The sequence below is a fragment of the Grampus griseus genome (genome assembly GCF_964374135.1).
Source record: "Grampus griseus genome assembly, chromosome: 14".
Classification (NCBI taxonomy): Eukaryota; Metazoa; Chordata; class Mammalia; order Artiodactyla; family Delphinidae; genus Grampus; species Grampus griseus.
In genome coordinates, this window is record NC_139008.1 from 66,995,925 (window position 1) to 67,010,270 (window position 14,346).

The 14,346-nt window shown below is 50.8% G+C and overlaps 1 protein-coding gene across 3 annotated transcripts in view; it reads right to left on the bottom strand.

Moving 5' to 3' along the window:
* BLCAP (BLCAP apoptosis inducing factor) overlaps positions 1–14,346 on the bottom strand; it is a 28,421-nt gene that overhangs the window by 6,504 nt on the left and 7,571 nt on the right. For 2 of the 3 annotated variants that reach the window (XM_082670999.1, XM_082671000.1), the window contains exon 2: positions 11,525–13,451. In XM_082670999.1, the coding sequence (XP_082527125.1) occupies positions 13,012–13,275 (264 nt within the window). In that variant the 5' untranslated portion in view covers positions 13,276–13,451 and the 3' untranslated portion in view covers positions 11,525–13,011. Of the gene's footprint in view, positions 1–11,524; positions 13,452–14,346 lie in introns of those variants that run through there. The other variant, XR_014297722.1, reaches the window with a different exon arrangement.

Genomic DNA, 14,346 nt, shown 5'->3' on the forward strand with positions numbered 1-14,346 from the left:
CTCAGAATATTCATATGCCAGCACTGCTCTTTCCTTGAAGACTAAAATTTAATTTAAAGGGCCTAGACTTTGCTGCCTCTCTCCTTCCTCTCCTTAATCATCCCCCCCCCCTCGGCAAAAGCTGCCTCCGTTAAGGTCCCCAGAGGTCTCCCATGGGCCCTGGGGGTGGCAATCAGCAGGGACCCCAGGCTGCCCAATTCCAGGGGCACTATGGTGATTGTGCAGTTGCACATCGGAGGGGCTTGTGGATGTGCCCTTGACCCCTGACCTTCCTGCACATACCCACTGATGACCACTCCATCTTTCTGGGGAAAGACCTCTCTGGCCCTTTCTTTTCTGTACCTTAGGAGGGTCGTTCTTTCCTTTTACAGGCCCCAGTCGTTGGTGCCTGGCCTCTTCTTCCTCAGCCTCCCTCATCCCCTCAGAATGCTCCAGAAACCTGATACCACTTCAATTTACATTTCCACTCAGGACCCCTCAGGAGTTCTGAACCGGTCTCACTCTGTGTTCCAGGTCCATGCATTCAGCCACCTCCTCCCCATGTCCCAGCTTGGGTGCCTCAGCTGTCTACCACCAGACTTGGGGTCTGCCTCACAGGCCTAGTTTCTTTGTAGAAAAGCACTGCCACGCACCAGTAAGGCAAGCCAGAAACTCAGGGGACTTCTGGAATACCTCCCCCTCTCCCTCCCCCTCTTCAATCCATCCAGCACCAAGACTGACCAGAATGTGTTGTGTCCAGACAGAAGCTTCCTACCTGGTCTCCCTAAGTGATTCCTCTAATGACTTCTCCATGGACCAGCCAGAGTCTCAGATCACAGGAGATACTAGGGCAGGCCTCAGGCACGTGTCCCCCACTCTCATGATGGACACAGGAGCTCAGCCCCGGCCTCTAAAGCTCTGCCCAGTCAGCACTGCCTGCCTCTCTGGCCTCACAGCACCTTGCTTTGCACACACTGTTCCCTCTGCCCCGAATGCTCTTCTCCAATTTGTTCTGTCCAGTTAACTCTGTCTCCTTAACTTGGTTCAAGTGTCACCTCCTCAAGGAAGCCTCCTGGAGTTGGCCTAGGGCAGGTCCCCTTGTTGTGCACCCTCCAGCACTTGGCACCTTTCTTTTGGAGTGCCTGTCAAAAGTTATACATTTATGTGTGTGATTATCTGATTCACGTCTTTCTCCCCTACTACCATACAAGCTCCATGAGAACAGGAAATCTGCCTATTTTAACTCATTCACCACAGAATCCACAGTGCTAGGCACAATGCCAGGCACAAAATAGGTGATAAACTAGAATATGTAGAATGAATAAACTTTTGTCGTCACTAAACAACACGTCACATTTGAGCGTTGACATCTGCCTATGAACTTGCTCCTGCCTTTCCTACGCTCAACTTTCCCACCCCTGTCCTTCACATCTCCAAGTCTTCTTTCCAGATTCCTCAAAGGACTCTTGGCGACAGATTCACCTCTCCCTCACATCTCAACATTATTTAAGCTTATGCCCCATCACTCTTCCAAAATGCTCTTATTAAGGTCATCAAAAGCTTACTCATCATCAAATCTAAAGAAAAAAAATCCTGTCTTTATCTTACTGGAATTCTCTGCTGCATTTGACAGTGTTGATTACTTTCTCCTTGAAACTCTTCACTACCTTGGTTTCCATGGCAACCCACTCTTCTGGTTGGTTGCCGCGCGTCTCAGGCCTTTCCTTTTCTTTCTCCTTTGTCGCCTACCCACACCTTGATTGGTTCTTCAAATGTCACTGTAACTCATGATTCTGCCCTGGGCCCTGCCCCATTCTCTGGTGATCTCACTCATTCTCCGGGTTCCCATTACTCGAGCGGTCATGGCCCTGGGCCAGTACTTCCAGTAGAATCTCTTCCTGAGCCCCAGACCCTTGATCCAAGTGCCTGCTGGGCTCCACTTGGCTATGACCCTGACCCCTTGGCTGTATCTGAGACCACTGTCTTGCCCCTCACATTGGCTCCCCATGCTGTGGTCCCCTTCCCAGAGGTCTCTCCACCGTCAAGACCCCAGAGACACATGGGAGTCTTTGTCTTCACCCTCTCTCTCCCCCTAATAGCTAATGATCCATCATTTCTGGTTCTTATCTCCAAGTTTTGGATCTATTTCCGTATCCACTGGTCTAGTTCAGGCCTCTCCCTCTCTTATCTGGACCCTGGCCTCCTAACAGGTCTCCCTGCCTCTGCCTGGTTACTTCCTATAATGGATGTCTGGGGGGGGGCGGTGGCGTTGGGCTTTCTAGCATCCCTTATTCCACCCTAACAACGCTTGTTTAGGGAGATTTCCTGTTCCCTATTTTACGTGGCTGTGGTGGGACATGGGATGCTCTCTCACACAGAAGCCACAGAGGCCTCTCCTTCAGGTCTTGCCTCTCACCACCAGAGTCCTGTCAGAGGATGGAATGAGGCCCGAGCTCCGCCAGTTAGACCAAGGCTTCCTCTTGACTTTGGAAGAAATAGAATTCCTCAATGTCTAGGAGATACCACCAGGTAGTGGTGGTGAAGACCCTGAATGAAGCATTCAAGATTGTGCCCTATCCCCACCGACTTCAATGCCCATCATTCCTTCCCTCTATCCTGCCTCTCTGGGCCTCAGCTTCCTAACCTGTGAAATGGGACTAACGGTAGCTGTCTGCCTCACTAGGGGAAGGAAAGTGGGTTTGCCATGACCAGATGAGACAATGGTCACAACCTCACCATAAAAACTATAAAGAGCTGTGCCCACACCAGAGCGCAGAGTGCATTTCCTGAGACCCAGACAGCCTCACATACAGACAGCTTGACTCTTATTTCCCTGTCTGTTAATTCCTTGGTATTTGTCACAAAATCTTTGTGGTTAAAAAATTCTGAACCTCCATTTCAGACATTTGATTTCAAGCAGAAAACAATTATTCTGTCTCTACCTAGCTCGCTGCCTGTTGCTAGGTACCGAAAGGTACAAAAATGAATAAGACACAGCCCCAGACATCAGGCAGGATGAAACTACTGCTAATTAGAGCTGTAGTCAGTACTGGGAGGGCATAAAAACCACCTCCAGAAAAACACAGAGATCAGGTTACTTGGTAAAATGTACATGATTTAATTTTTCCCCTTTCCACGAACACAACTAATCCCTTCACCTATACACTTAATCCCACTGCTCCCGGGGCCCCGTTCATTACCTGTCCCTGCTCTTCTGTCCTCGCATAGCCCTCCTCCCTCCAAATGTCAGTGTGTAAGAAACAGCACCTTCTAGAAACTTCTGTCCTCTCAGGTCTCCCTTTTCCCTCCTGCTTTCTCAGCCAGTCTCCAGATCACCCCCACCCAGTTGGGCTTCTCCCCCTCCCCCAGAGTTGCTATGGCAGGGGTCCCCAAAGACAAGGTCCACGGGATGCTCTCACCTCCCCTGACTTCTGTGCATCTGGCACATAAATGGCCACCCTGACCTCTGGAAACGCTCTCCTCCCTGGGCTTCTAGGGCCCCCACTTTTTCGGTCCTCTCCTCCGGCCACTGCTTCTCAGTCTCCGCAGCAGCATCCTCTTCCTGCAACCATCCCTGAAGTGTCAGTCACAGCTGAGTCTGGCCCTGCTCCATGAACTCTGCACCTTCTCCTAGTTCTCCATCTACCCCCTAGGGAGATGTCCACACTTCCTCTGTGAGCTCCAAACTGGCATGTAGACTTTCTTACTTGACAACAGCTCTAGTCAAGGTCACCAATAGCCATTATTCCTCCTTACCACCCATGCCCTTTGATCTTGCCTCTGATTTATACAGACAAGAGGACTTTAGGTGACAGCCCTTTCAACCTCTTTTCCATCATGTCTATCCTTGTTTCCTCTCAACCCAGCCCAGAATTTCGTCCTGACTCAAATCATAGCCCTAGCAGCTTCTCCCCCATATTCCGAACTCCCCAGGACAGGTGCCATGCTGCCTGCTTTGCCTCCCCCTTTCACTTTCCTCTGCCCACCTTGTGGGGGCTTCTGACCCACCTCTCACAGGAACTGTCCCTGTGAGGATCTAGGGGCCCCTAATTGCTCCAGCCAGGCCCTCAGTCCTTACTTAACTGGCTTTTCTCTTTTGTCGGCTGATTATTCTCTCTTGGAAACGCTCCACATCCCTGTGTTTCCATGCCAACACAGGCTCCAGGTGCTTTTTCCATATCTTTCTGCTTTCTCTTTTGCCTTTGTGAGCTTTTCTTTCTCTCTGCCCACCCTTAAATGGGGGAGAGGTTCTCTGTCTTAGACCCCCTTTCTCTTCTCAGCTGCCATTCTCCTAGGGCAGCTCACAAAAGTCCATGGCTACAACTGCCATCAGTCACAACCCAAATCTTTCATTCAAATCTCTGCTGGGATCCAAGCTCTCTCCTAGCTCCTCACAGGCCGTCTCCACCTGGATGCCCACCTTTCATTCAACTTGTCCAAAATGGAGCTCAACGATCCTCTTCTAGCCCCCCCAAGCCTGCTCTTTCTCCTGGGTATTCTCCTATCCGCCCAAGACACAAACAGGGGAGGCATCCTTGACTCTCTTTCTTTGACCCCAGCAACAGTCAGTCAGCAGCTTCTCCTAACTTTACCTTCTCTTCATCCTCTTGGCCCCCACCCTAATTCAGGCCTTGCCCTCTCTACCTGGACCAAAGCAATCATCTCCTCACTGGTTCTCACACCTCCAAATGTCTCCAAGTAACCAGAGTCATCATCTTAAAACAGAAATCTTACCATGGCACGTGCCCACTCAAAATGCTTCAGTGACTCCCTGTTGTCAAGAGGAAAAAGACCAAACTCTTCAATTAGACAGTCATGGCACTAGGTGATCCGGTCCCGCCTTCTCCATCCCCTGCCTCTTATTTCACACTTTGGCAACCCTGTCTATGAGTTCATCCATGATGCCTCTCACTTCTGTCTCTGTCCTCTACCTGAATAACTCCTACTCATCCAGGCACCTCTTCTAGGAACCTCCCTGGATACTCCCATAAAGCTTCACACTTGTACCACCCACCCCAGCTGCTCCATGCTTTGCATGTGTCCCAAGCATAGCTCTGGCCTTCTTACTACATATCATTTTAGAATCTGTGTTTTTCTACCTCTTTGACTGTGTGCCCAAGAGCAGACAATATATCTTATCTTCACATTTTAACACCCAGCACCATGCCTGACACAAAGTAGACACTCAATAAATGTTGTATAAATATATAGGCCATTTGCCCTTTCTTGAAACTTTCATCTCTCTCCTCTCTTTGACTATCATATCACTTTCCAAAAACTTACACCAATTCACACTCCCCTTCGCACTTAGTGCCTCTTCCACTGTATCCTCATCAGCATTGAGTATTCTTTTTTTTTTTTTTTTTTTTGCGGTACGCGGGCCTCTCACTGTTGTGGCCTCTCCCGTTGCGGAGCACAGGCTCCGGAAGCGCAGGCTCAGCGGCCATGGCTCACGGGCCCAGCCGCTCCGCGGCATGTGGGATCTTCCCAGACCGGGGCACGAACCCGTGTCCCCTGCATCGGCAGGCGGACTCTCAACCACTGCGCCACTAGGGAAGCCCAGCATTGAGTATTCTTAAACATTTTTCCCCTAATTTGTTGGTGAAAACTAGTGCTTCTTTTTTGTTTTTTATCTTTGATCTTCTGTTATTAGTGAAATTGAGTATTTTTTCAAAAAATTTTGTCAGTTCTATTTCCTCTTCTGTGAGCTGTTTACATGAATTACATACCTATCTGTTGCATTTTCACTGTTAAGCTTTTGCGTGTGATCTTTTACACAGTATGGATCTGCAAACAGTTTACCCACTCTGCCTTTTGGTTCTGCTTGTGATATTGTTTGACTTTGGAAATACTTAGTTTTGATGTATTCAAATTGGTCGGTCTTTGCCTTCTTGCATTTTGTTGCTTTTTAGCTTAGAGGGGCTCCCCCTTTCAGACACTTTAAATATCCAATTCCTTTTCTCTCTTTTTTTTTTTTCTCTCTGGTTTTTAATGGGTTTATGTCTCCTTTCTGATCAAAAGTTTTTGAATTTGGGGGTGTGCTCTGAGGTGAGGTTGAAAATGGATTATTATTTTTCTTTCAATAGTCAGAGTTCCAACTTTGGACAAGTCTTCCCCTTGTGGCTCTGACACTGAGCTAAGTTATTCCTGGCTGATTATGGCATCAGGACCACAACATCCTCAGAGAATATGCCACCTGGACAGGGAACCAAAAGGCTATAGGAAGGTATGATTCTAGACACAATAACGATGAATTGCAGGGAAGCATTTAAGGGTGGCAGCAGAAAGTCTTTCTGCAAGCCCTGCCAGGACAGTGTGCGGAAAGACGGTTCACCCACTTTGCCAATATGAGTGGCTGAATCTAGCTGGCACCCAGCAAACAGTCCTGGAAGCTTCTGACTCTGCAAGGATATGTTACTTGGGGACCACAAGGGAGGGACAGCCCAACCCCTCCCCTCACCTGTATCAACCTACCTGCATAGACTCTGCCAGGACATTTCACCATCAGCAAAAAAATCTCTCAGCCAGTTCCTGCCACGTTCAGCTTCCAGGGGGCTGCAGCCATCGGTTCCGCCATGCTCCAAGATGTGGACTGACCCAGATCCTGGGGTCACCATGCCCCTTGTCCAATTACTGTTCTGGGTACCAGGGCATCTGAGGGTGATGCTAGAGCTAGAAAGGAACTCAAGGATTATCTAGTCCAACTGCTTCATTTTACACATGGGGAAACTGAGGCCCAGGGAGGGGAGGTGATTCACAGCCACCTGTTGCCACAGGAAGGATACCAGGCTATAGAGCCTTTTACAAGGTTCTTCTCACGTATCTTTTGTGACATATTAGTGTCTGTGATATCTGTGTGTAAAATATGACCCTAGAGGCTGGAAAATACTGCCACTTCAGAGTTGCCAAGAGGAGCCTTGGGAGGCACATTGAATTCCCGCACTTCTAGGAGAGTGAGGGCCACTCAGCTCCTTAGGGGGTCTGGAGATTGACTGAGCCTTCCAGCCATCCACGGCCCTGGCCAGCCAACCAGCAGGTTCTATCCAGGCCTGGTCAGACAGGTGCTGTGCCTGGTCAAGGGACAAAGATCAAGCCCCCACCCTCAAGGGTGGTTCAGGGCTTTGACAGCCAAGCTGAGTCAGGATCACAAGCAACAGGGAACCAAGGAAGGGTTATGTTTGTCTTCCTCCCTCAGAGACCCTCCCAAGTCTGCTTTGACTCTAAGATTCTTGACACTTCTGCACCCCAGAGATGTAAAGTTTATTCTTTAATGCAAAAAACCCTTTGATTAAATGCTTGCTTGTCTTAACGTACTTTCTTTCAACCAATACCTTTAAGACTGAAGTAACAAGGATAAAGTTCACTGATATTTCACAGAAGATGGCTTTCGAAAGGTGAAAGACTTCCTGGGCCAACCCCTCCTAGGTGAACAGATGGGCGTTGGGGGGCGGTGCCTGGAGAAGAATGAGCAGAGGAGAGCAAGGTCACGTGGCAAGGGGGTGGGGATCAGGCCCAGGGCTCAGCTCCCCGCCCTGCCCTAGAGGGCGGCCACTAGCAGTGTGGGGCGGGGATCGGCAGAGTTTAGCTTCGGAAGAAGCAGTGAGGCGTCCCCCTGTAGACTCTCCACAGGTTGTCCAGGAAAAGAGGTGAGAGGCCAGAACCGCTCAAAGGGTTAGTCTGTGGAGAAGGTTCGTGCTTACCCCGTATCTGACAGGGCACTCTCAAACATCCCCGCACCAGTTCCTCATGAGGAGGAGGCCGAATGGGCAGTGATTTCTTTCCAAGAGGGAAAAATCCATGGACGGTCCTAGGCGAGCTGGTGGCCAAGCAGGGATGCAAAGCCAGGGTTCCGGCCTCTCAGGAAAGAGCACCGTCTAGGTGTTCCTCTCCCTTTTAGGATCTTGTCATTTCGGGGCTTGTAAAAAATAATTAAGGGAATTCATGTTGAGGTGCTGACATCCGGCCTCGCAAATGAGGTCTCTCCCTAACTCCACACAGCCCCAATGACACAGCACAGTGATCATGCGCCTGCAGGACTGCCTCGATGCCCTCCCCGCTGCTGCCGCAGGAGCTCCTCACGGAGGGCATGGTCTTATCAGGTTCTGGGCTGGGTGCAGGGCCTGGCAATGCTCCCTGCAGGAATGAATGAGCGGGAGAGCTGGACGATCATACCACATCCCTATGAAGCCTGAGCCCAGCAAGGGTCGGTGGAGGGTGGTAGGGCACAGAAGAGAGGCAGTAACATTTGTGAAGACTTGGCCTTGAGCCAGGCTACAGGGGGTGTTACCATCTCTATTTTGCCAGTGAGGAAACTGAGGCTCAGGGACGTGTGGTCAAAGAGGTGGGGGCATAGGGCCCGGGCTCCCTGAAACCTTGTCGCTCAAGGTTTGTCGGTCCTAAAGTGTTCCCCAAGTCCCGGCCCACTGAGCCGGAGAGGGAGACCCAGGGCTTCTGTCTGAAGCCTCCAGCTGCTGCTCGGCCAGCTCCTCCCCTTCATCTTGAGCCCGCTCTAATCAAAGTTTTTCTCGCGATATGGAATTCTCTCCCTGAAGCCTGGCAGACCAAACTCTGCCCCTCTTCTGGCTTTTAGTCAGGATCACCTTCCCTGGCTTGCTGAGGACAGCACTGCTTAGTTCCTCCCTCTTTTCAGAGCAGTGACCCTTTCTCCCTTTAGGGGGCTGGGGGATGAGGGGTGAGCTTTGCAATAGATGCCAGGAGACTGGGTTCTGGCTCCCGCAGCCAACTGAACACAAGGGATGCCCCCTCCCTGACCTCACTTCCTGCAGCTATTCAATGGGAGTCTCTCATCTTTCTCTGTCCTCCCTCCCCAGCCTGCTCTTTCTCCTGCCTTCCCCTCCTCACCCACCATGGCTCCTTGGATCTACTCCTCCCCATTCCCAATGATCTAGACAGGGCAGTGACCTTCTTGGCAGTCCTGCTGCTGTTACTGCTCAAATGCTATCCTGTTCCCTACTGAAAAAAATCCCACCTTAAATTAAATGCTGTTCTGATTGGGTCACCCCCTACTCCCATCAGATCCTTGTCTGTGATGGTTCCAGTCAGTTGGAAACTGAAGACTTCTCACTCAGGACTGGGTTTGGGGGACCGCCAACCAACACGTGAACCTTCAACCCCCCTTACTATCTCCCAATACAGCCCTCCAGGGCAGCCAGATACTGGTGGTCCTTCATTTTGCTTTCAGTCCAGTCTCTTCAGCTGTAAGCAGAGATGCTTGATTAGATGGTGAGAAATAACATCTCATTTGTTATTTCACTGCTCCAACATTTACACTTGTCCTCAGGTCTCAGCCTGAACATCAATCCTCCCCAGCCCACACCAGGTGCCCCCTAGACTGCTCTTAGGGCACCTGCCACAGTCCATATTATATCTATCTGTGGGATTTTCTGCCCAAGGTCATCCCCTTTCCCATTAGCTTGGATGACTCCCTGATGGCAGAGATGGTCCACCCTGTCCACTGTGTGACCCCAAGGCCTGGTCCTGTACAGGATTCTGACAAGTACCTCAGATTAAATAACAATGCAAGCCCCCTAGGGAGGTCAGGGGAGCCCAATCACTGCGAAAGAGAAAGTCTGCATGACCACTAGCACTCAACAGAGGGCTGGGTGAAGTCATCTAGGCAACTGGATCTCTAGGGAGAGGGAAAAGTCCAGGAAGGCTTCCTGACAGAGGCATATCTAGGCGCATGTGGTACAATCATTAAAGCATAAGGCATATGCAGGCTGCCCTGCAAGGGCAGTGCCACCTTCCCAGAGCTCAATCACCTTCCCTCAAATGCATCCAGGAGGACCCGAAGATCCTCGGAGAAAGGATTCCCAGTATATTAGGGGTAGGAAGACTGTGTTTGCTCCAAAGCCCACATCTTACCTACAAGGAAACTGAGGCACAGAGCAGGGCACAGACCAGTTCCTAAAGAAGCCCAGACCTAGGCCTCATGGGATCTTGTGGTTACCAGGTACCACACGAGCAACACTAGGAGCCGCGGCGACTGGCAGAATTGCAGGGTGTGGTTTTCTAAGACCTGGTACCCTGCTCTTTTCCAGAAGAGGTATCCACTTCTCATTTTCCTGAAAGGCATTTCAGGCAGAGGGGGCAGGGTGCTGCTGGTGCTGCCTTGGCAGGTGGAGAGCAGTGCTGGGCAGACAGAACGCTGATGTGGCATCACCTTGGAAAGGGTGGGCTGCAGGCTCCCTGCTGCAAAGGGCCACAAATCTTTCAGAGGGAGGCCTGTTTGTGACTCTTTAGTGAGCTTGACCTATGACAGAAAGCTGCTTTCTGAGGGAGAGCAAAGTAAGCAATAATCTTGGCTTCATTTATCATCCAGGTGCCTCCACAGGAGAGCGTGGCCACAAAAGCCTTGTTTGTTTGTTTTGTTTTTGGAATTTGCAGTTGTCTATTTTCTTAAGTCTTCCCACTAGGCTAGAGTCATGCGCTCCTGGAGAGTCAGGCCTGGGTCTTGCCCCTGAAATCCCCAGCAAGCCCAGTACAGGGGCTCAATGTTTGCTGAACAAACCATCCTTTCCACGTGTAACACTCCTCAACTTGTCAAGACTTTGCTGAACCACAAAATACATCCAGAAACGCAGGAAACAAAAGAATGCAGAGGTAAAAACACAAAAGCATCAGATAGGGAAAATACCCAGCAGACATAATCAGTAAGCTTGGTTCTCTGAAAACACCTTCAAAATGAACAAACCTTTGGCAAGTTTTGACGAAGAAAAGGAAAAGCACTGACAGGCGATGGTGGGAATGAAAAAAGGGATACACTGACGATGCGGAGATTGCAAAGGGCAGGAGAAAACTACACAAAACTTCATAGCAATAAATTACCAATCTAGGTATAACAGATGACCTTTTATGAAACAACCCAAGCCCTTTTACAACAATAAACTCTGACAACAGCCCTGTGCCTTGGACAGGCAGTGTTCCTGTTATGTTTTCTAGAAGAAGAGATGGAGAGGTGGACACCCAGCACAGGGCCCTGGCAAGCCACCCAGCTTTGTCTCAAAGGTCACGGCCATGGGAGCACGTGCACATTGACGGCACAGAACCACGCCACTCCCGCACTTCCAGCCATCGCCCGGAGCCCCCTACGTGGACGGCCAACCTTATTTATTTTTCCACTTGAAATGCCATAAGGGGTTTCACTTTATTTTTACTTCAAAAGCAGCACCATAAAAATTCTTGATGATTAGAGCTCCAGCTGTCTTAAGTTGTTTGTCAAGGGATCGGTTACTCAAATCTCCTACGGAGGGAAACAGTTTCAGGCGAGAAGCCATGGGAGCTGAGAAACGCAAATGTCTCATCTCTGAAAACTTTCAGACTCCCTCCTGTTCACCGCCTGGCCTGCCCCCTGCTCCCCCGCCCCCAATCCCACCATCTGCTCTCCAGAGAGCAGATCAAATTTTCAGCCTAAAGTACTGTGGCGCCAAGGCCTCAGCCCCTGCATGCTACCCGCTGCCCCCCACCAACTCAGAAATCCAACACCACGACCCAAAGGGACTGCAGCCACATAAAACCACAGAGGAAAGTTTATAAAGCTTTATTAAACATTTCAAACAGCTGTGCAACGAACACACCAGAAATAAAAGCTCCAGAATAGCAGTCCAAATGTTCCACAAGTGTGGCCCCGCAGTCCCGTCCCCTAGATGGACTGCCTCCAGTTCTGTCCTCTGCCTGGCCCACCTCCCTCCCCCTTCAGGCAAGAGAAAGATGGATGGTTTAGACTGGAAGGACAACCATGCTGATCCCCAGCGGGCAGGGGCCAGGAGACAGTCTCATGTGCCAACACTTTTACTGAAGCGCAGAAAAAGAAAAAAGCAAGTGACAGTCACAAAGTCTTCCCGTGTATTCTTCGTAACGTATACAGTCTATACGCGCAGGACCGGAGAAGCTCCTGGCATGAGGATGATGGCCACCGCTCCCCTCTGTCTCGTCTGAACCACCTCGGAGTCCAGTGTGCTGGTCACTCTGCAATCCCCATACTAAATACCAACTGTAGCGGCCCCTACAAGCTAGCTATTGCTACACCTCAAAATCACAACACGTTCGATAAAGCTTCTTTAAAAAGGATTTACACATGTACTCGTACACGTACGTATACACACACGCGCACGCACGGCACACCACACCAAAAAATATCCAAACACCTATCAGGGGATCGTGGCTGTTATGCAACACACAAGTACTCTCCCATTCACTCGGCTGGGGACTGCTAGATCTACGTAAACACACCACACATCAATCCTGCAGAGCATGCATGGGAGACAAAATGAGGCCCCCTCCTTGCGACAGTTGAGACAGGCAGGAGGAAGGGCAGAGGAAGCGAAGCTGGGCTGCTGAGCAGGAGCCCAGACCCCCAGGTGAAAGAGCAACATGTATCTGTTACTTCTTCCTTCAAAATGACGTGGGGAAAATACTGAAGATTTGTGGACAGCAGTCAAGACACAATTCTGTCTAGCCTGCTGGCCAGGGAAGAAGAATGAAAAAGCGAGGCTCTCGGGCATCAGCAATCTCTTTGTATTCGAGATAAGTGCAAAACTGAGCCCTGTCTTGGACAGGTGCTCCCCAAAAAAGGAAAGGGCTAAAGAGAACTAACAGGAAGCCAAGAGAGGGACGGAGGAGTCAGTAACACTCTGACAAGGAAGGGTCACAGAGGTGACAATGAGACTGGCATTTTATCTGCCCGGATCATGCTGGGGCAGTTGACCAGGATGGGTGCAGGCTCCTCGTGGGAATGAGGCGAGGGGGGTGGCCATCCTGCCAGTCAGGGGCCAAGATGGGGACAGAACACACACAACCACGAGACCACCCACGACTACAGGACTCTACGATAAAAGCACCGGTCAGTGCTATTATTCACATTATAAGGATAAAACGTCACAGGCCAGAAAGGCGCCATCAGGAATGTGGCCCCCGCAGGGCCGCGGGATTTGAAACTCCAATGCTTTATGACCTATGTCAATGCCTCCCCTCCCGTCTTCTGCTTCCTTGGAAAGCTAACTGGGCTGGCTGTTAGGTGCCCACAACGCCGGGGTCGTGTGCCGATTCCGGAAGCGGGGAATCGGAGCAGTGGTACAGGAAACAGTTTCCCCAGCAGCTATAGCAGATGAGGAACAGGGCTGCCAGGAAAACCAAGGCACAAATTGTGCAAGGCTTCCGTTCCAGGAGGAAGCTGAGCAGGTAGAAGCCCATGAACATGGAGTGGCTGAACCACAGGGCGGGGTTGAGGGGCTTGGGGATGAGGAGGACGGGCAGCAGCCACTGGAGGCAATACATGATCTCTGCTGGACAGGGCCTTCGCCAAGGCCACCGGGCACCGCTGCAGGAACCGACCTAATGGGAGCCAGCGGGCGCGGGCGGCTGCCCTCTGCTTTCTTCAACCCTCGCTCTCCAGGAGCTGAGCCGCTGTGGTCTCTGGCTGTCAGCCCGGGATCACCAAGGCAGCAGGGATCCTGAAGAGAAAAGTCAACACAACAGACAAACAGACACGAAACAGACAGACAGACAAAAAAAAAAAAAAAAAACAGGAACAGAATGTATACTTATTTGGAAAAATGGATCATGGTTAACAACAGCAAATGTGAATGCCCTTTCCTCCCTGCCCACCCATGGAAGTCTACTCCTCTCCAAGTCACCCTTTCCAGAAGCATCCTGGGTGTCTCCCCTTCTTGGGGCTAGGCCAGAGGGCTCTAGGCAGGTCCGGCACAGTGGCCTGGCTTTGCCTGGGCCCTGCCCAGCAGAGATCATGTATCGCCTCCTGGGGCTGCGGCCCGTCCTCAAGGGACCCAGACCTCACAATACCGCCCTGTGGTTGCCACCGGACGGCCATGGGCTCCATGCTGTGACCCCTGAGGAATAAGAAAAGGATTCTGTATCTAGTATCTCTCACAGCAGGTGCTCAGTGGAGAGTTAAAGTAGTTAGTGGCGCACTGCCGGCGGGAGATTGCCGGCAATGGATCCTTGCAAGCTCTGGGAAGGCGCCGCGGCAGCATCACCGAATATTTTGTTTTAAGATGGCAGCCTAGAATGAGCTTGCCTTTTTCAAATAATCCGGCGTCATTTTATTAAAATCGGCCAACTTCTTCGAAAGTCAATGTAGGGGGAAAAAAATCACCATGCTACTTAGTCCAAACTGACCTCTCTGGGTTGCCTTGTGCTCTCCATCTGCTGCCGGCACTGTATAGAACTTGACTTCTATGAGCTTTTAATCAAAATTAATTTTCTATTCACATAGGGGCAAATGCCATTTGGCCCCTGTGCCAGGCAGTTTGCTGGAGAGAAGTGGTGCTCTCGAGCAGCGGGCCACCGGTGCGCCAGGGCCGCGCTCGCAGACCGCATTCCGGTCTT